The sequence below is a fragment of the Oryzias latipes genome, chromosome 14, assembly GCF_053564925.1.
Source record: "Oryzias latipes strain Hd-rR chromosome 14, Olatipes_Hd-rR_3.1".
Taxonomy (NCBI): domain Eukaryota; kingdom Metazoa; phylum Chordata; class Actinopteri; order Beloniformes; family Adrianichthyidae; genus Oryzias; species Oryzias latipes.
The window spans coordinates 26,919,463-26,941,984 of NC_136250.1; the positions used below are offsets into that span (position 1 = coordinate 26,919,463).

At 37.5% G+C, this 22,522-nt stretch overlaps 1 protein-coding gene across 8 annotated transcripts in view; it reads right to left on the reverse strand.

Annotated features, from left to right (window-relative positions):
* Positions 1 to 653: 653 nt before the first annotated feature.
* The window catches only part of ncam1a (neural cell adhesion molecule 1a), a 309,203-nt gene continuing 287,334 nt past the window's right edge, over positions 654 to 22,522 (reverse strand). For 5 of the 8 annotated variants that reach the window (XM_078930821.1, XM_023962555.2, XM_023962562.2 and 2 more), the window contains 4 exons: positions 13,007 to 13,214; positions 12,217 to 12,333; positions 10,406 to 10,840; positions 654 to 3,698 (listed from right to left, as the gene is read on the reverse strand). In XM_078930821.1, coding sequence (XP_078786947.1) covers positions 3,578 to 3,698; positions 10,406 to 10,840; positions 12,217 to 12,333; positions 13,007 to 13,214 — 881 coding nt within the window. In that variant the 3' untranslated portion in view covers positions 654 to 3,577. The remainder of the gene's footprint in view (positions 3,699 to 10,405; positions 10,841 to 12,216; positions 12,334 to 13,006; positions 13,215 to 22,522) is intronic. The other 3 variants (XM_011483933.4, XM_078930825.1, XM_078930824.1) reach the window with 1 other exon arrangement.

The following is a 22,522-nucleotide window of genomic DNA, read 5'->3' on the forward strand; positions in this document are numbered from 1 at the left end:
TATATGTACTTTTAACACATTACATAAAATAAGGCAATACTACTAAGAAATTATAGTATTTTAAATCCACATTTGTCAAAAAAGAAAAACTTAACAACCCAAAGTTCTTTTTTTTTTTTACTTTATTGAACAGAAATAATTCTGGCAGAGCCCAAATGGGTTTATTTCCTCAATTAGTGTTCAGTATTTACACCAGAGACAAAGAAGATAGGCGGACAGAGATGTTTCCAACCAGCAGGGCGGGAGCTGTCGCTTCCATCTGCGCATCAATGACAGCGGCCAGCTGCTGGTGGTGGAGGTTCAAGGCTCCTGTGTGACTCAGAATGAAAAGCATGGATGCTACACACTGCTTTGAACACCGCCAAACTAATAAAAAAAAACAAAAAACAACTAAGACTCTACATGTTTTTTTCATGACTACATCAAGTATTGGAGTAGGAAAGAAAGAAAAAAAGGCTTTTTGTGTCGTTCTTGCATTTGTATGAAACATCGGGCCAGAACCCGACGTCCTTCAGGCATAAAATATGCATAATAAATGTTCAGCTTCAAGAAACTAAACACATACATACATGGCAATTTCAGACCAATTTTTTTTTGAAGGATCGTCCACATGTTGGTTTGCTACCACACCATTTTTCAGGCAAAGACATGTCTGTGTGCTTAGAACAGTTCCCATTTATTTTATTTTGAAAAGAAAGTCGGAGAAACAGGACACGTTACACAACACCTTGTCGATAGATCACAAAATCACAGAGCCTTCAGAACATTTCCCATTGCAAAAATATCCACACTTTGTTTGGGACCTGAGCAAAGAGTCACCGTCTTTGAAGGAGTTGCAACCAGAAAGCTCTTGTTCAAATGCTGCTATGTGGTTTGTAATGTCACATGACTGAACTGTGATTTGAAAAGTGTATTTTAATATCCAAAAATCAACCTTTGTGTGTGTGCAACATTTACCACAACATAGGTGATGGCTAAACCTTCATATTCAAGAACCAAAACAAAAAAAAAAAATTCACAAAGAGTACATTGATAGTCATTCAGAAAACACCACCGTTAAGACAAAGCTTTGCTAAATTTACAGCTGTGAATGTCGTGAGAGGAAATCTTGGCAGAAAAATGTGACACAGCTAAAAGCAGATTTAGAGGAATGGAACGCACCCCGCTACTTTCTTATTCCAAGGCACCAGTTTGCTGCTGTTGGACTCGTCCCGTTTAAGGACTGCTACCAGCTACCACTTTTCTCAACTACCTCCTCATCTAAGGACACAGTGGATTCACTCTTCACAGTGTACTAGCCTGCTGTCTAAAGTAGAAGAAACACTGTACAAAAGAAGAAAAAAAGATGGTCGAAACGAATTTCCATTTTGTTTGTTTTTACTCTCAGACTGCATCATATCGAGGATTTGGAGTCTTTAAGCGTAAAAAGAGACTTTCATTTAAATCTCTGAAACCCACCGGCTTATTTCACAAGAGAGGCCAAATATTCTGGTAAAAAGGCACTGAGACAATATCAGTTCCTCAAACTTTACAACTCTAGGATTGGTTCAGTTTTTGATCAGACCGTCTTTTTACAAAACAAATACTTAAAGAGTTAGAATAAAAATTTTGCACCTCATCTTTGTAAATAAAGGAATCTGATGAGAAACAGGTTGACCGAAGGGACAGTCTGAGATTCAGATTTATTTCTTATTGTCGTTCAAAAATGCACTGCCGAGCAAAATGTCGTTGCTCCAGTCAGAACAAAATTCAGCTCAAAAGAAAAAGAAAAAAGTATGGAGAAGCTTGAAAGAATGAGTGAATAAATAAAAGATAAGGATCCCTACAGATGGAGAGCAAAAAATGATTAAAAAATGTCAAAAATACCAAGTTTTTTTTAATTCAAATTCACTCACATTTTTCAATCAAATTTTCCCAAATGGATTCTGGTTTCCAAAAAATTTTTGGTTTCTCAAATCAGGTCAACCTGTAGGATAAAGGAGGGCTTCGTACACTGACTTCATGAGTCCTCCCTCAGGACTAACCTTAAAAAGAGGCTAAAAATCACAAACCTTTCATTCTTTTTCCTCCACATAACTTAGATAACTTAAACTGCTGGCAAAATAAAACTTTAGCTATCAGGTTTCCATTAGTTACAGCCTGTAACAACGATTTTTTTCATTGGTCTTGCACTATTTTCCTACATGACCTGATGTTTTTGGTCACATGATATTCAGGGTTAAAGACAGTCCAAACCAAATAAGGCAGATTTTCTTCTTTGGGATGGGTGGCCAGGAAATAGATGTGGTTATGAAAAAAATAAAAAAATAATAAAAGTTAACCTACCAGAATCAACCCCCACTTCTACCCCAACCCTGACCTTAACCTCTGTGAGAACAAACAAAAACAATTAATGGACTGACAAATGTAATCTGGGTCCCCGTTTGTTTGCTTTCTCCACATTAACGAAACTTCCTGAAGTGTTTACACTTTCCTCTTACCAGGAACCAAAAAACGAGCGCTATGGGAAGGAAGCTTGGAAACTGTTTTAGACAAGAGTGCATAAACAGATTTTTTTTTATTTTTTGTTGAGACTAGAGACAAAAATTCTGTTTATGGTCACTCCGCGGTCAATTGCATGTTAGAGTGATTTTGGGGGATCCTGTGGAGAAAACATTTCCACACACATGCACGCTCGCAAAATATAAAACAAACATGGCAGAGGCCTCCTGCAAAAGTCATCTACGCAAATCTCATCTCCACCACTTCAAAATAAGACATTAAAGTAGCTAAATAGGCAGTGAAGACATCATTTAAACACACAAAATGAAAGAAAAAAAATCCTAATCCAGAATGATGCCCATACTGCATAAAGAATAGTAGTATTGGTAATAGACTTGTCGTTCATTTGTGTGCATCATGAAGGCAGTAAATGTGTGAGGATAGCTACAGTCCAGCTATGCCTATGTAAAGAGAAAAATCAAATATTTTGGTCCATTTTTAACAGCATTTCAATTTAGAGAAACCATTCTTTTTGACAGAATGACAAACTAAAGGGGCCAGAACCAGTTTGAAGGACATTTCCTGGTCAGAAGACACTGAAGAAAGAAATCCACAACTTTTTTTTTTTCCAGTAATTTGTTTTTCTGATGCTAAGGAGCTCTGGACATGAATTAAAAAAATAAAATAAATTGTTACCACAAATGAGCATTTTGTGTGCTCAAAGGAGCATGTCAAATTTGAGGACAAAATACTATTTTTTTTGTGTACACATAAGTGTTTTCTCCCTACAACTTAGAACAAAATACAAATTTTCTGTGCAGAAAATGCTAACTTGTTTGCACGACATGCTAATAAAATGCTATATTGTGTACACAAAATAATAATTTGTATGAGCCAAATACAAATTTAAGGTGGAAATTTATCATTATTTTGTGTAATGTCATGTCCAGGCCTCTGTATGATGTTGTGGGCATGTGTGTAAAATTGCTTTGAGGTTTCAGTGACTGTGACCACCCCCTCTTTTAACCTTTAAACAGACACCCAAACCGCCCAACCCAAACGCCCTCTTCTTCCCGCCGCCTTCCAGGAGAGGACATTACGCTCTACTTTCGTTGCCGTTTGCCTGAGGAGCCTCGTTGGGAACCGTCTTCACCTCGGCGGTGTCCTTCTTCACCTCAGTCTCGCTTTTAGCGTTGTCATCCTTCACAATCTTACCACTGCGGGTGAGAAGAGGGAGCCAGAGAAATGCAAAAAAAAAAGAGATTCTGTTAGCATCACTAAGTCTTTCTTCTAAAGCTAAACTGTCTGTTCAGAGCTGCCTTTTGTGCTTTTTTTCCCAAAGAAGAAAGGGGAAGGAATGAGGGGAAAACATGCAAGATGCTTTGAGGGAATTTGTTTTCGCTCCTGGAACTGAATGCATTTCACACATAATGAGATCAAGCTTACTATCCTACCCAGACATCAAGCGGGAGCACACGGATGTCAGAGCTACTTTCAAGGAACAATGAATGCTGATGTGGAATGAGACAGGGCCGGTACAGTAGACACAATGTATGAGGGAATAAAAGACCCAACAACACAGACTACAATACACAAGACGATTACATGCCATCTGGACTCAGCTGAGGCACAATGAGAAGAGAATAGAGAGCAGAAGTCGAGTATTTCTGCTGTTCTTCCTTCCTTCCTATGGAAGCTATCAAAGCGTGCACTCTGTCCTGCTGAGATACTGACATGTATAAATGTTGCCCAATGAGTGTGTGGAGGCCAAATATCTAACAATACTATCAATTCTATTCAAATAAATAATATGTAATTATTGATGTAATGTAATTGTGATCTTTATTAGTTTTGTGTTGTTTTCTTGAAGGGGTTTGCACTTCAGGGCCACCGTACAAAAGTACACATAGTCTATACGTCAGTGGATGTTTTGGTAAATGTGTCTCGCTAACAACTTCGCACAAAGGTAACAAAGTGTGTTTTGTTCCTCCAGATTTTCAAAATAAATGAATTCCAGTGGAGAGCATCTGCTTTCCTTCACAGCTTTATGGCTCAGGAAAAGGTTGGAAACGGAGTTGGATGACTTTCCTGATGACGGGACTTTCAAGTCTCAGGTGAAACTGCATGAGAAGCTGCTCTCTGATACCACTCTTCCTTTCTCCGTGTCTCTCCACGTTTTAAGGCTTCAAAGTCTGTGTTTCTGCGGCTGCCTGTCTGACGTGTATACCTGCCTTTTACCGTCTGTGTCATCTCTATCTGCACAGTGAGTGTGAGGAAGATTCAGAGGGAATCCAACGAAGCAAATTTAAGTGAAGCTCAAACTTTCGCCTTTGAATTCATGAATGGTTGTCTTTCTCTGCATACTAGACAGTTGACTGGCTCTCCTTTTAGGGTTCTAGGGTTTGCTCATTTGTGGTCAGAGTTCATTCCAAGCACATCATCTGCCCAGAGTCTAAACATTATGGACTTATTTCATGCACATTTTCTGTAAAAAAAAATAAAAAAAATCTAATATTTCTCCTTATTGACAGACTGAGGTAGAACGATGGGTGACATGCTTGTCCTCTATTCTCCTGAGCGCAGTTCTTCTGCTGTCATTTTATAGACCCCCACACTGGAAAATGGTCTTATTGGTGTTTTGTGGGATTTGTGGTGCAATATATATAAATATCTTAACCCCTTCATCCTTGAATTTATATACAATTATTTAAAAAAAAAATTCTTCGTTGTTTTTTTCTTTCAAGATGATGCACAACTCTCACAAAAAACTCTCGGAATTGAAGTAAAATAAAAGTTATTTTTTTGCACTGGAGCAACCCTACATATTTTTCATGTAAGACGCCCAGATTTGAGACTGAAGCGGATTTAAAGAATTTTTAACACTTCCCTACATTTTTATTGTTCCTGTGAATTTACAGGGGGTATAAAAAGACATAAGTAAAGCCATAAAATCAAAGGTAGAACTTTTCTTTTAGCATTCAGGATTTTGTGTTTGCGAATAGAACAAATTAGGCTTTCAATAAAATTAAAGGTCCTTTTGGTAGATGTTTTACAACAGTGTCTCTTAAAAAATGCATTCATTTAAGTTTACATTTTTTTTGGTTCCTATATATTTTTCCTCACTAAATATGTCCATACAACTGTTAATGAGAGTGAACAAAGTGGCCTTTCTTTATGCTTCCTAATGTAATTAAAGAAAAATCTAGAGATAAGACTAAAGCCTGAAAGGTCAGGAGACATTTCAGAGAGAATAGCGTGTAGAATCACTGAGAAAGAATGTCAGGTCATCAAAAATGTGAAAAGGATTTGGAACACGCTATGTTTTACATGGTTACAGCTGCTCAGATGAGGCAACCAAAGGGAAGTATTTCCTGCTCCATTGCAGACCAAAAATATCAGCATTAATTGTATGAACACTTCAGAGGCTTGAACAGTTTGCAGACAAAAGAGGATAAAACTAAACTTGGTGGCTACAAAAAGCAAAAGTCAATCTGGAAAAAATGGCAGTCTTTGAGAGTTTAAAAAGCAGCAGAAGATTGATGCTGCTTCTGGCTGGTTTTGAAGCAGCTGGGAAGATTTCACAATAGAAATAGAAAAGGAATTGAATGAAAACGCCAAAGAAAGAAGGACAAACAACCCAAGCTATCAAAAAGATAAGGCAAACTAAGAACAATCAATTTTGTTCCCTAAAACTGAAAACAGCCTCCGCTAAACAGTCTGACAGGACATTTCAGTTCGCTAATAAAATGATAGGAGAGAATCGCAATGCAGATGATATGGAGAGACGTCCAGCCCTGTCAGGTTTATGAAGAAAAATCTCACGAATGACAATCTAGATTTTATTACGCCTGACAAAATCCCTGCCTCCAAACCAGCTCCCAACTCCACGCACTTTATCACTGACAACTTCCTCTGACCATCCCAGTGAGCAAATGATGAGCTGAAGGAGCGAGGAGAGGAGTGAGTGTCAGTAAGCCTCTGTGATTCATCTCCTGCCACAGATTTCTCATCAGCCTCACAGGCTGTCAGGAATCGGGAACATCTGCAAACTCTTCGGACCAAAACTCCAAATAATAATCCCAAACATCATCGTTTAGATAGAGGCTTCAACACTGTGAAAAAGAAAAAAATGGAAGAAGCTGCAAAATATGTCTTTTCTATCAGAATTTATATGTTGGTGACAGACTATTCATGTGTAAAATACCAATTTTTCATGGGCTTTTTCGTGGGCTGCACGGTGGCGCAGTGGTTAGCGCTCTTGCCTCACAGCAAGAAGGCTCCCGGTTCAAGTCCCGGCTGGGGGACATGAAAAACACAACATCAATGGGGGACCTTTCTGTGTGGAGTTTGCATGTTCTCCCCGTGTATGCGTGGGTTTTCTCCGGCTTCCTTCCACCGTCCAAAAACATGCTTCATAGGTTGATTGGCAACTAAAATAAATTGTCCGTAGGTGTGAGTGTGAGAGCGAATGGATGTGTGATTGAGGATATTCTACCCTGCGACAGACTGGCGACCAGTCCAGGGCATCCCTTGCCTACGCCCAAGTGGCCGGGATAGGCTCCGGCAACCCCGTGACCCCGAAAGGGAAAAACGGTCAAGAAGATGAATGAATAATTTTTTCAACACTTGGGATGGAATAATTACCTCAAATATCCTAGTATTTAACTTCAAAAAAGTCCCAACAATTTTCAATTATTATTGTAAATTGTAAAATCCTGAGGTTATAATTAAAATACTAATAATCTATGTGTGGTTTTACTCTTAATATTTCCATTCATCCATCAGACTTTCTGTGTTACGTGTTTCCTCAGTATCGGCACACCCCAGGGGTGTGTTCTTAGCCCACTCCTGTACTTCTTATTCACCTCTTATTCACGACTGTACCGCCTGCACAGCTCCAACATTATTCTGAAGTTTGCTGATGACACCATCATTCCTAGGCCTCATCACCATCTTCACAACAAACACAAATACATCTAAATACATCTTTAGTCACATTACTGTGAATTTGTCAATTTTTGCACAGTTCATTCCCAGTTAGCTTGTCATAGTTAGCATGTTTTGTCTGGTAGTTCCTGTCGATATTGAACTCCTCGCAAACCACTGGTGTCATGGTAAATTTGGCAGACACAGTTTTTTCCTGGAAGTGGTGGCCTTCGCTGTCAATTTTCCTTTTCCTTTAAGTGACATTTTCAATATGTGCTAGAGAATGTCACAGAAGGGTCACACGACAGTGTTGCCACAGGTTTACGATGAGTTAAAAAATAATTTAGTCAACCCCAGTCAAGAAATCGTTTTCGAAAGTGCCAGGAGCCGCACCTTATTGATTTTATGCTTAGGGGCAGCGAGCCAGTAGAAATGTGGCCAGACTGTTGAGGAAGTTTGGTATGAACAGCGACATCCTGAAGAACCTCTACGGGAACAGCACAGAGAACCTTCTGACAGGCTGTAACACAGTGTGCTTCAGTAACTGCACCTCTCAAAACTCGAAAAGCACTGAAGGTGGCGCAAGTGGCAGAGGACGTCATTGGCAAGATTCTTCCCTCCATCTGGGACATTTACTGCAGAAGGAAACTGCACAAGACACTCAGCATCACATTGGATCATAATCATCCAGCAGTAGGACTTTTTCATCTGCTGCCCTTTGGTAGATGATACAGGAACTCGTCTGCACGCTCAAAAAGACTCTGATACAGTTACACTCCTCATGGTACTTATTGATCAAGGCAAGATATGCCCCAAAAGTCAATTTTTGTAGACTTCTACCTGCCCCTTGTACTCTACCCCAGCATATCCCTAATATTACAGTGTATTATACCGTACTATTTTTTTTTTTTACATCTCTATAGTTTTGCAAGGTACTATTATTGCATGCTACGAGTACCTATCAATTATTCTTAGCGAGTCAAACAGTTCTCATCCCAAGCATTTCATTGCATTGTTGAGCTTGTATTGCATCTGCTTATGAAAAATAATGCTTCATCTATCCATCCATCCATCCATCCATCCATCCATCCATCCATCCATCCATCCATCCATCCATCCATCCATCCATCCATCCATCCATCCATCCATCCATCCATCCATCCATCCATCCATCCATCCTCTTTGGTGTTTTATCAAATATGTTATAGTCTGACATGCTTTATTATATAAAGATGTGTTATTTCTTTCCACAAACTTATAATGCACAAAAACAAGTCAACATTTAATTATAACCCTAAAAATTTTGTAATGAAATGTTTTCTGTTCCAAACATCAAGGTATTGTAGAACTATTTTTTCAGATTTAAGAAATGGCTGAATGTATATAATTCAAAGAGAATGATTGCTGTTCATTTGAAATTAGTCGCCTTGGGTCTGAACAGCTCCAGAGTTACTCATGTTAATGCAGTTTACAGCTAATCAGAGTGAAGACAGGAACGGTGAAATATGACAAAGAGGGACAAAGCTAGTCTCTATGAAGTGGATAAATGGGCGGGTGGCACATGGAGGCTGTGATGGGTGAAAGGCCCTGGTAGCATCATAGTTAATCCTAATTTTATGCCTTTTCCTTGAGTAAACATCATAAAAAAATGTCACCTATAAATGTTAAAAGAAGAGCCTCCATACAAACTTTTGTTTTAAAAGCCATCAATATGTCCTTTTTTAATACATAGTAAGAAAAAAACATCAGTGCTTTGAATTAAAAATGAGGGTTAGACTATTAATAATTTCTTTCTGATCCACAAGCAATCCGTAGAGCTTTTGAAAGCGGGAATGCCTACAATCAAAGCTGAGCTTTAAAGAGCCACATGATTTGGGGCTGCAATTAATTCCAGTAAAACACGGCTGCAGCTGAAAGGGGATGATGGGCCCACGACTCCTGAATCGCTTCCCTCGGCTGATATAAACTGAGCTCTGGTTTGGAGCCAACAGCCAAAAGTATATCTTCAGGATGATTGCTGGCCCATCGAAATCCTCAGCACTCAGCAGTTCTAAGATGAGATGGATTGTATGCAGTAAACTTAAAACTTCGTGCACTTTTAGACTAAGAAACTTGCTTGTTTTTTATCCTTATCCAAGTGTAGAAAATGCTTTTATTTTTTTCCTAATTTCACTTTGACGTTCTCATCTCTAATTTACCGAACAGCTGATTAGGAAAATGATCCTTTAGATGCAAACAACATAAGATTTTGTTGAGAAAAGTAACTTATGGATGCTGATATTATAATTAGATCCAATACATTGACATCAGCCCAAATAAATGCTGAGTACATGCCAGTAGATTTGGGTCTCAGTCCACAAGTTTTAATACCAATACTCCTCAACAAATACCGGTTCCACTCCGATTTTTCAATAATGGTTTTAAGAAATCCTTACACATTATCCCAGAAACTTTCTCTTGTTACAGCTTGGCTCTAAAAACCATGAAAAAAACATCCTCAAATGGAACATTTTATCTGCTCAACATTTTTGCGCAGTTTTTTTCATGATTTTCAAGCAGCAATAGATTATATAGATCATTTGAGTCTCTCTTAAACTAAACATTATCTGAATTAAGTGTGCTGCGTTTCCTACTCCAATGACATTAATGTAATGATTTCTTCAGATACTTGGTAGTATCAACGCAATTAAATTGCCGCCCTAAAATAGTTTCTAACTCGATTTTCAGCCCCAGGTATGGATTTGTTCTCGTCTATACGTACAGTTATAATTCATAGGATTATTCATTGACAGTGGAGCTCTTACATCTCCTTACATTCTTATATGATCCCTGATAAATCTACAATATTATCCTGCCTCCTGTAATGCTGTTATCTGAGAAATAACATGTTGTTTTTTTTACATTTAGGGGTGACATTTTCTTCATAACTGGAGTTTAAAGATCTTCTAGGATGCGACCAGAGCAGACGGATGGAACGTGAAGAAGGAGGTGTTCATACTCATTTTGGACTGGTGCAGGCGAGTCTGTACACGGGGCTTTGGGGGCGTCCTTGGTCGGACCTCGTGAATCCTTAATCTGGGCGGTGTCCCGGCCTTTCACTGAGTCACCCCCGTCAGAAGGGGGGCTGACTGACTCTAGCACAGGAGGTGTTTGGTTGGAAGGAGGGTCAGCTTTGGGAGAGTCACTCAGGTCGACCAGGGGCCCGACATTAGGTTGGGGGTCAGTTTTACCAGAACCAGGGGGCGCTGCGGAGCTGCTATTGGGAGAGGCAGTGCTGGGAGCCGCTTTGGTGGGGCTGGAGGTGCTGATGGTGAGGGTGGTGCTTTCACTAGCAGGACTACTCTGTGCCGTGCTAAAACTCTCGCTAACTGAGTTGGCAGCAGTGGAGGGGAGTATTTTTACCACCAGGGGGGTGGTTTCGGTCACAGAAGGCCTGTGTCGTCGGTAGGGAACATGAGAGGAGAGGAGGGGGGGAGCAGACAAAGAGGGGTGGGGGGAAGTAAAGAGCCAGAAAATTGAGAGAAAAAGTTAAAAAACAAAAAAAAAATAGAAAAAGATGTGAGAAAAACAATGAGAGAATCAACAAAGCAAAGGAAGTGTTCCTGTGATACAGTGGAAATTAAAATCAAGACATTCAAAGAGTTACTTGGGTGAGTGTGGAGGGGGTCAACAAGTAAAAAGAACTATAGAGAAAAAAGGGATTTTCATTTTCTGTATTACTAAACCTTTTTTTTTTACAGAATCAGGTATTTATGTCTACTTTAGATTTTAGAGCCATAACGAATGCTTAAATCAAAGCATTTGTTCATTTTATGCAGGAAACTTGGAAAAAAACAACCTGAAAAGTGGACTCAAATTTATCTCCCAGGTTAAAATGCCAGATTTCAATTCAGTTCAATTTACATAACCCAGTTTTACAACAATAGTAGTCTCATTGGGCTTCATACCATACAGATTTGATATGCAATTGTTGCTGTGAGAACCACATGGCTTGATTATAGGACTGGGATTATGATAGGATTCGTTAAGGAATCCTACTATAAAGTGTTACTTAAGAGATATAAATTCTTAAAAAAATTAAATATTTACATTTTACACTACTTGTTTTGCAACACATGTTTCTTTGTTCCAAAATAAAAATGTATCCTAATTAATAGTCACAATACTATTCCACAACATTATTTAAAAAAAAAAAACGCTTCCAGGTAAGGTTTTTAGTAGCCTGAATAGGAAAAAGTTTGATTTCATGTTGAAAAAAAGTAAAGTTTTACAAGAGCAGTATCAGTGCCTTTGCTCCACAAATATTTCATGCAGGAAGATGCATTTTCTTCATGGATTAGCAAAGATTTGACAGATGCGATGGGAAGGTTTCTGATATCAATTAATGCTCTGTCAAAGAGTTAAAAAAGTTAAGGTAGCACTAATTATAAAAACTCTATATCTTGCCATTGCTATTATAAAACATTTTATCAGCAGTTTCTTTGTTTATCTAGTTGAGCTAAAATCCTTTGAAATCCAACACAGACATTAAAAACTTTCATGCAAACATGGAAGATAAATGTTTTTTTTGTTTGTTTTTGTTTTGCACAGCTATGTGATTATAGAGATTTACACAGGAATGAATGGAATCCCATTTGGCCTTTCTGAAATTTCAAACATACTGTAAGTGGAAAGCAAATTGTTGTGGATTTCATTTTAAGACATCAAATGATTCCATTTTTTAACTGTGTATTAAAGCCTTGGCCTCCTACTAATCTTTTGGCGGTTTTCGTTAAGGACTTTGGGAGGACGGCGTCAGTGTGCACTCACTCTGCTTCCGTTAGTGGAGTGGTCTCATTGGGCTCGGATGAAGGAGTCTTCACTTCTTGGTTTGGGCTGTGCTCCTCCGTTCTCACCTCAACAATCGGCTCCTTGGACTCATCTTTTCTGTTATGAAGAAGGCAAACAAAACTCATTGGCTGTGAATCCCATTTAGCTGATTTTGACTTTAGGATGTCAGGACGTTTGGGTTATCTGGGAACAAACGGTAACAAAGTTTACCCGGGAAAAACCGACACATCTGTGACAGTGTTAAAAAAAAAAAAAAAAATCGAAAAGCTGCAGAATCACAAGAATAGGCACTGCTTCTGTCAAACACGCCGTCTCATTCACTTAAGTCAACATTTGATCATGGTGCGCCTTCATCCACCTGCATGCTCTGATTGCAGGTTTCCCCCTAAGGGCCTCGCTGTTGTCACCTCACTGCTCTCTGATTGTGCTGAGCTTTTAAGTGTTTGCTCGCCTGTAGAGATCTGAAGGTGCGCAATCTCTCTGCAGATCTCGACTATACAGTTCTGCATGCATCAGAGTGTACTCTCTGAAGGTTTATTGTCTTTGAGCTTTGGTTGAAACAATTACTCGTTGTGTTCAGAGAGAAACAGCTCAACATATTGAACAGAATTTTTGATCAAACAAAGGCTACAAGAGCATTCATCTCTGACTATTCTGGTGTTTTCAATCACTCTCTTTTGTTATTCCAACACAGCCCGTATTTAGTGGAATAAATCCCACTAAATCAAAACCAGCCTGTTTCTTTGAATGTTGGGGATTTAGTCCTTACGTGAACGCCGCATTCCCCTCTTCGATGTCCTTGCTTTTGGCGCCTGGGCCGGCCTTGCCGCAGACGTTGACAGCGATGCACATGAGGAGGCCACACTTGTTCAGAAAATAGCAGGTGACATCCACGCCCACCAGCAGCAAGAAGAACACAACAATAAGGATGCCCACAATGGCTCCAGTTCCCAGTCCGGAGCCACCATGTGCACTACCTGAAAAGGTTAAAGACAGAGAGGATATGCAGCAAAACAGGCAGGAAGAGGAGGAGAAGAGGGTTCAACATGGAGAAGAGGGGGCAGGACGAAAGTTAGAAAGAGAGAGGAAGACAGAGGATGAGGGCCACAGTCAAGTTTTTTAAGACATTGCTTCAGGTTCTACTCTAACTCCAAGTTAATCATCCCTTCTTTTATATTTTTTCCAAGATTTAGATGGTTAAATCAGTCTTTCACATATAAAAAACAATATTAACCAACACCAAGTACAGAAAAAAAATGTCTGATAAATCTTTGAGGATTGGAATATTTAATGCTACGTTGAAACAGTCTTGAAAACACTCATTCGTGTAACCACTTCAAATTAAAAAAATCTATGTAAACGTGTGTTTCTGGCTTTGGTGTTGAAAACTCTTGAGCTAAAACGCTGCTTCACACATTTTTAAGTCTGTTCAAAATGCGCAGCACATCAAAGGTCAAACCAGTTGAACTCTAACCAATCATGGACGTATAGGTAGCATCTTTTCCAAAACACGAGAGCACCAACCATTTGTAAATTGAACATGAAGGAAAAATGAATACTTGCGGTTTGTGCCCGGCATAAATCCCATACTATTTTTTATTTTATTGTATTTAGACATGAAGAAAAGCCACTTGAGATGCAACATCTCATTTTTAAAATGGGTCCTCTGTATCATCAGAAGTCTACACCAAATCTTTCATATCTTGTAACAGAGCTGGGAAGGAATACACCTGGGGCAAAATTAGTGAGATTTGCAGCGCTTTGCAGCAAACCTCTTCCAACTGTGAGCACATGCGCTGTTGCGTAGCGACAGTCCAGCGTGAAAGCAGGTTCAAAATGCCCGTTCAGCCTTGTCTTCTACGTGCGACACATGCCCAGTGTGTACGTGGCTTTAGATGGGTTTTTCTTATTCATAAAGATTACTGACATTTTTCACAATTCCTTTAAATTAAAATACAGATTCCAACATTTCTGTTAGGTATCAGAGAGACAACATTCATCAAAAAACACATTTTAACATTAACTTTTCAGACCTTAGTTTAGACCTCAACATATCTAGATTTTTACGTTTTTTTACTTTAATAAACTAAGTGTTCTTCTTTAGGTCAAATTACAACACACTCTATGACTATTTTAGTGATTTTTTAATAAATAAAAAAATGAAACAGTTTTTACACCACAACAATAAACATACTAACATTTGCTTAAGGACCTACTTCAGTGAACATGGTGTTTTAACACGTTATTGTGGCATTTCTCCAAACCTAGAGGACACATATTAAAAACAAAGGCTCATAATTGCATTTCTGAGTATTTCTATATTCAAATTGTTGTAAATCAGGAGAAAACAAAATGCTGACATATGAAAAAGACCTCATTTGTGATGTGAAAAACATGCTGGGCGGGGCACAGGCTCACTACTCAGAGATATCAGAAATGAGGAGAGGAGGGAGGGGGGGAAATATTGCTCAACAGTTCCGCCCATAACTCAGAGTTAATATTCTAAATGAATTCCTGCCGTTGTGCAAGAACTATGTCCTAGAAATGATTAATTATTAGTATTTTACCTAAAAACAGCATTTTTAGCATTATAGTAATTAAAAACCACCAACATTTTTAATCTGCCTTTGCTGGAACTATCAATTGCATTTATGATACGTTTTTTGTTTTTATTGTCATTTATGCAGATTTTAGCTAACACTCCTAATTTTACATTCTTGCGAGTGATGCAGTATTTATTTAGCTGTACATTACTTAGTTTATATTCCTTGTTTTTACTGGCTGAATTATTTACTTTTTACTTTATTGTTTTTTAACAAATTGACTGACCAAAGAGCATTTTTTAAAATTTCATTGAACCCATGACAATGACAAAAAACACATGTTTTAATATTTCCAAAAAACATGCAGCTGCAGATTTAAATATCAAATTTTGAACTATTCATATTTTTCATTTATCTGTGGACCCTCAGACTTACACAGTACTTTCATATATAGGATCCCAAGGATATGAAATCGGATTTCAAAGATGGAAGAATAACACACCTGTGTATATATTTCATTATATTTCAAAATCATTATTTAATTACAATTAGAAAGAAAGACAGAAAGAAAGAAAGACAAGGAAAAAAAATTAAAATAGATTGTCGCATTTTTATTTTAGGGACTCATCAGGATAATTCTTTTACTGAAGCTGACAAACTGGATCCACAGACCTTTCTGGGGTTTAAATTAACTTGTCTTATTTAAATAAAAGCTGGCAAAGTTAACATTCTGTATGCAAATACGATGTTTTATTAACAGTAAAAAATCATTTTAATGCTGATCAATGTCATGGCTTCCAAGCTCCCATGGCACTCGCTTAGCAGGCTTCTGACATGTTTTTGGAAATTTGTGACAAAGCCATTACTATTTCCAATTAGCTGGAGGTTTCATAGCAAAGTACAGTGTAGATGCTGAACGACATGATTCGTGGATTTCATCATTTACATTGGGAAAGTAATCTCAGGATCAGAACATGGGAACTGACAAGCTGTCAAAATAAAGTAACCGTCCACAATGCGATGCAACTTACGGCCCAAAATAATGCACATTGTTCACTGGTAAACACCAAAGTTAGAACTTTTACCACATTTTTTGAAAACTAGCAACTTAAATAAACATTTTTGCATCTTCTTTGTTAGTATGCAAGAAGTCTTGACTGGAAAAAAGAAGGTTAAAAGTTTTTTCTTTCTTTTGTTTTTTGTTTTTGCTGCAGGGCATCTTAAAAGATGCAAGAAGTGTTGGTTCACTTTGACAGCAAAGCCCAAACACAGGCTGGGATTTTACCTCTAAGGATTACTCCTCATGGAAAACATATAAACATGAAGGTCACAGGTCAAATCAAGGCCCGGTTCTTTGATGCCATGAATTTTTAGGAACACGTATTGACAAAATGGCAGACACATTTTTTTGTGCCTGTTTGGTTTTTTGTTTTTTTTCAAGAAATGTCACAGGAAAATGAAAAAATAAACAGACTCCTATACTGAGTTTAGTGAAACTTGAACTAAACAACAAAACTATGAAAATTAGTTTTTCACAGTTTGAAAAAGTATATAAAACATCTGAAACTGTTTGATAGCATAAGATGGAAGTAAACTGAACCAACACACAAATATTCTCACCATATTAATATATCATAGTTTGCACAAGACAATCATCTATTATTTCTTGCTTTAAACACAACTCCAAGTAATCAGTATGGATACAAAACCTCATATGTTGTTTTTAAATTCAACAACATCACATAAATAATGACAGATAGATGTAGATAAAAAAATAAACACATTAGTTTAGAAATAAAATAATGTAATAAATATTTTACATGATATTGATGAAACTTAGAATCAGTTTAATTATAGTTTGAACTTTTGTATGTATAAGGCTGCACAATAGTAATTACACCCAAAGGTGCCCCATGGGTCAGACCTTTGATGAATAACAGGGTAACTGGACTCTGAGGACAAACTTTCATTCTGAGGTCCGTTTAGGAGGAGGAGGATCCACACACAGTTTTGACTTTGAGGGTTTTATATTTTTTAATGTAAAAAAAAAAGAGCAAATCTTACATTGAAACTTATTTTACAAACAGGAAATGAAGCAGCTTATGGCAAATATGATTAATGGACCTGAACTATAGAAAAACCTGCTGAGATGCTTCAATCATTCATATCCCTGTAGTTAAACATTTTTAATAATGGCTTTATAATGTTTGCTTCTGATTTAAATGAACAAAATTACAAGATTTTTTTTCCACTGTTTGGCATCATATAGGCCATAAAAAATAATTTGATGATTTGATTTGATTTTTTGATTTGAAATGGTTTATTTCAAGCAATCAAATAAGAATAATACACAAACAATACTGTCATCAGTTATATATTCATACAATGACAAATCAAACTTAGGATAATTAGACATATTAATAAATGTTGCTTGAAAGGGAGTGGAAGGAAGCGAATTCAAAACCCCATTCTGTTATACTCTGATCAATTACTGATTGATTACTCAGTATTTACTCATGTCATTATCATATTGATCTGATGTTTAGTTTATTTGTTGTTGTACATCATGCTATTTTTTATGTAATGCAATACATTCAAATCACATCCGAGACTTTTCCATTTGATTGCAATGACAGGAAAAAATCTAATTTTCCAGTTCATTAAGGGCTGCTTTGTCTGTTTAAATGTTGCAACCTATTGTAGAAACTTTTTTTTTTAAATGATCACGCAGAATAACAAACTACCACAACAAATTGCAAAATAAAATGCAGTATTTTTTTATTTTCTACATGATCGGCCAAAGAAAAGAGACAGATTGTAATGGGTCCAAGTAAAGAAAAACTTAAGAAAATATAGAAAAAAGGCAATCAGGAATATAGGTGTTACACACACAAAATTATCCTTGAATATTAGGGAAAAATATACATTTTCCAGACTAAAAATTGCATATGTTTGGGGTCACTCTGGGGTTGTAATTGTAGTGCAAATCCACCTGTATTGGACAGAGAAGAAGTTAAAAAAAATTGAATTTCTTGAGTGGCTTTTCCCTCCATCTTTTAAACTGTCTGTGCTCCAATCTAATCTTGTTCTTTTTCTTAGAACTGTGGCAGATTTCTTTTGTGATTAACCTGAACATATTATCAAACAGGCAAGTGAAGGACGAAGGTGTTTGTTTTCTGCTAAGCTTGCAAGCAGAGGTACCAACAGAAAAAGATTGAATAGAAAACCCCATTGTCCTCCTATAAGCTGCACTGCAATCTGCAGATCTGAATTCTATTTGATGCCACAATCAGAATAGCGAGAGCGTTTCGCAGCTCTGTTCTCACAGGTGGCTACACACTTGTTTCTCCTGCGCTCACGGCTTCATTTGCATTTTAACAGGAGCAATAAATCATGTGGCACGTAGTCTCTGTCGGAAACAGAGTTTTCTCACTGAAGGAGAGAGCGCAAGTCAAGCTGTCAGGATAGACTTTACAAACATCCAGATCTCTGGATTACTGTTGGTAACAAAACTTCAGTTTTGCTAAAAATGACAAATTTATAATGGATCAATACCTGGTTATTTTTTCAGATCTGACTGTGAGCTAAAATCTAGATTTTTAAAAAATCTATTGCAAAAATTCAGAAAAGTTCTTCCTATATCAGTCACGTCTAAAACTTGTTTGAGTGCTGTACAAAAAGCCTCATGTTACATTGAAAAGGTGCATTAATGATGATGAAAGAGTCCTTTCAGGTGCAAACACAATAAAAAAAAAGGAGAAAAAATTAACTTTGAGTTTTGAAAGCGTGTTTTAGAGCAAAGCCCGTGCAGGTCATCCGTTATCATTTGGAAACTTTCATTTTCACCAGAATGAGATTGGAAGTCAAGTTCTGTGACTTGGTTGCAGAGCAACATGCAGCCTGAGTGACATTCCAAAATACTCATCATCATCACGTCCCGCTCTTCTTCACCTTACTGGGTCAGTCAGCATTGTTTTTTTTCATCTTCTTCAATGGTGTTAGTTTCTCTAATTTAGCTGCATCAGTTTTCAAATGTTTTACACTTTATCTATGTCACAAAACGGGCAGACGGCTGGTTCCAACTGCAGCAGGTTTTATTAGCAAGTCTAATTTCAAATCACAAACGCAGGCTGAAAGCAATAGAAGAACACCATTTAATAGAATGATGACAGAAAATGATATAGATTTGTTCAACTTTCTCAATTGGAATTTTTTTTATTTTTTTTTATTGTATTTTATCATCGTACTGACTTAACCAGTAAAAATACATTTATATACTAAATTGCAGGGGAAAAACCATCCACTGTAAATGAAAACTGGAGTTAAAGTCTTCCAAACAGGAAGTACCTGCTGGCTCCAAGAAGCCAAAATACAAATAACATTTGTCAGAAGAAAAATTATTGATCTGCTCATTTTTTTTAAATTCGTGTTTGTGATGATGCTCTTTTTTATGATAATTTCTTCTGTACAGTGATCCCTCGCTATAACACGGTTTACTTTTCACGGTTTCGCTACTTCACGGATTTGCAGCGTGCATTGTGTTCTGCATTCTGATTGGCTAAAAAGCCACTCTGCTTCTTCTCTACCTGTGCGTCAATAACGTTGCAGTTTAATATGTACACGTACGTAAAACAGCTTGCCAAATTTACATTATGTACTTGCAAATTCTCTTGATGTTGGCATGTCGGTGTATAAGGATGTTTTGCGAAGAAGAAAAAAGAGCGACACCAACTGCCGATCTCTATGTTCTTCTCCCGAACAAACACACCTGCAGCTGCACCGCGGGCTTTAAAAGAAGAAAAATCTGCAGAGCGGAGTCAGGATGCAGCGGCTCAGTCTGAATTTAGAGCAGTTAAATACACCCGAGTCACTATTTGTCCGACTGTACTTTGTATTTTTTCATAATCATCATTTTATATTTTCTCCCGTTTAATCCAATTACTCGGGTCGCGGTGGGCGAATCTCCGCGATTTGAAGCCTTCTGTTCACATTGATGATTAAAATTATTATTTGACAGTACAGAACAGAAGTTATTTGTTAAAAAACGTTTCTAAAGTACTTTGATTTGTGAAACAAATGTTTGAGCCTATAAAATGATTTGTTCTTTCTTTTCAATGTATAATAGAGGATTTAATTGTATCATAATTGTAAAAAAATAGAGGTTTCTACTTCACGGTTTTTGACTATCACGGGCTCTTTCTGGAACGTAACCCCCGCGAAAAACAAGGGTTTACTGTAGGTCAAATTAGTTTAGTCATAAACTGGCCAATCAGAAACCTCAATAAAAGTAGGTGGAGCCTGCTGGCCCCTTCATCCAATGTTGAAAACGTTTGACAGGATTTTGTGAAGCTTGCTTTCAAGTGATAGGGATCTGGACTTCCAACAAGGTCACTCCTGATTGGCAAAAGTGGTTGCCATAGAAACGTTGACTCAGACGACTCAGACCAATCCCCGCTTGCAGACGATGTCTGGTTAAAACATGGCAGCATCTGTTTTGCCAATGAAATGAAGTCAATTGTGTTGGCAACAGACTGGACTTCATTTCATTGGAGCCAGCGTTCTACAAATCCTTTCTACCCTTGAAATTTTCCTTGTAGCAATCACTGTGCAGTTCAAAATTTCAACATAACTTTTAGTTTTGGTGGTGCGCCCGTATCTGTGCTACCTACTGTTTTTTTTTGCCGTTTTTGTGACTTTAGGTTACATTTAATCATATGCTTTATGCAACCAATCGAGGCTTAACTGCTGGGACTCGTAAATTGTTTTAACAGCATGCCATAACTCTGCGACAGATGTGTGTCTACAGTGCCTCTCTGTCTGCGTGTTTGACATTTCAAAATCTGCTTTGGAATCAAACACAGTTAACGCGGTGTGAAATTTGAACCAAGCTTTGGCTGAGCGTTGCAGTTCCAGTGTACATTTATATTTTGTCTCACATTCCCAACGTTCGGTTCGAAAGACCTCGCAGATTCACTGTAGGCACTTATCCATACAGCTCACCACCCTCACACAACACCCGACAACACACTACGTATACACTTAAACTCATGAAACTGTGCTAAAGCCCCCGCATTGTGGAACTATTCTACTTTCCCCCACTGCTATATTTACGACCTAACATCAAAACGGTGCGTTTGTTCATATAGGTAGGATTATCTGATAAGGTAGGATAATTAGACGGCTATGACTATAATTTTGTGCTATGTGTAGGAAAATCTCCGAATGTAGGATAGAAGTAAGACATTTTCACGCTCACTCGATCCAGTTCTCATAAACAGGAAGAGGGAAAACTGTCTTTCCGTATTTTTAAAATATTCAAACATAAGTTTGTGTAAATTAAAGGTAAAGTGAAGACACATTACATTCAAGCACAAATTGTCCACTCAAAAGATAAATGAGCTTTTTTACCGCGATCGCCATTGATACTTAGGCTTTGAGGGTCTTGTTTAATCAAGAGGCAAACGTGTCTTTAATGTGACACGAGCAGATTTTCATTTAGGACTCTTGTCATAATAAACACCCTTGCACACACAAAGCATCACTAGAGTATTATAACTCAGCTGTGGCCAGACAGAACAACACAAACAGTTTTTAAGAAAAACATCCAGTTATCCTATAAGACAAAGGATAATACAAAACCTTTTGATAGGCAGACGGTAGAAAAAATAACAAGTGACATCTGTGTGGTTACTGCAAATGTATTAATGCTTTATTAATTCCCACACATTGAAATGTTGTTGGTCAGTTTTAATCATCCTTTGTGACTTATGGTGAGCTGTAAAGCTCAGCGAGGGACAAGAATCTCTAAGGACTTTGAGCAAAACCTCCACACTAATGGCTGCTTTTAAAAATACGACTGAAACAGACAAGCTTCTACAATGTTGGAATTAACCAAAATATTTGAGGAAAACAATTTCTGTAATAGTGTTTCTCTTAAGTGCATTTGGTTAGATGAATCAAAGCATCAAGTCTTAAGATTTTTGTCCTAACTAGAGCCTGGGAATTTAGACTGAACATCAAAGAGGAACTCTGATTAAAATGGTGTTTTTGGTATTTTTAACATGTTTTTATGCCATTTGTCTGATGATGGAGGACATATATTGAGAAAACGAAGCTTAAAATTGTGTCTCTGAGTATTTCTTTGTTGAAATCGTTGTGAATCAGGAGCAGATGAAAAAATGCAGGGAAAAGAAAACGTTTGTTACGTTTTAATGAACTGCTCTGTAGAACCTATGTTCTAGAAAACTGCAGTTTATTTATTTTGGCTAAAAACTGTATAATCATAATTAAAAGACCACTGGGAACACTTTGAAAATAGCTGAAAACATGATCAGAGTGGGTCTTTAAATGTCATTTTATAATAATATACATTTTTATTTAGAAAATCTGTAGTATTTCTGCCCTAATGCTACAACTTTGTACTAACACCATCTTTAGTGTCCTTTTTTTCAGTGGTACATCTCACATTATGCAGAAAGCAGCATGACACCTTCTGTCATAATTACCAGAAGCATATTTCAGAAAAGGTGTCTCCCACTAAGAAAGTACACGAGGAAAAAGGAGCATTTTGCATCATTAGGTTTCAAACACAGCATTTTTTTTACCTGTAAACTTACAAAGGAAGAAAAGAAAAAAACTAGATGTCTCCTGGCATGTTCTGTTTCAGCACAAAGGGACATTTTTGGAAAAAAGAATAGGCTCAGCTCAGAACACACAAAAAAAGTCTCTGTCATTTATCGGCG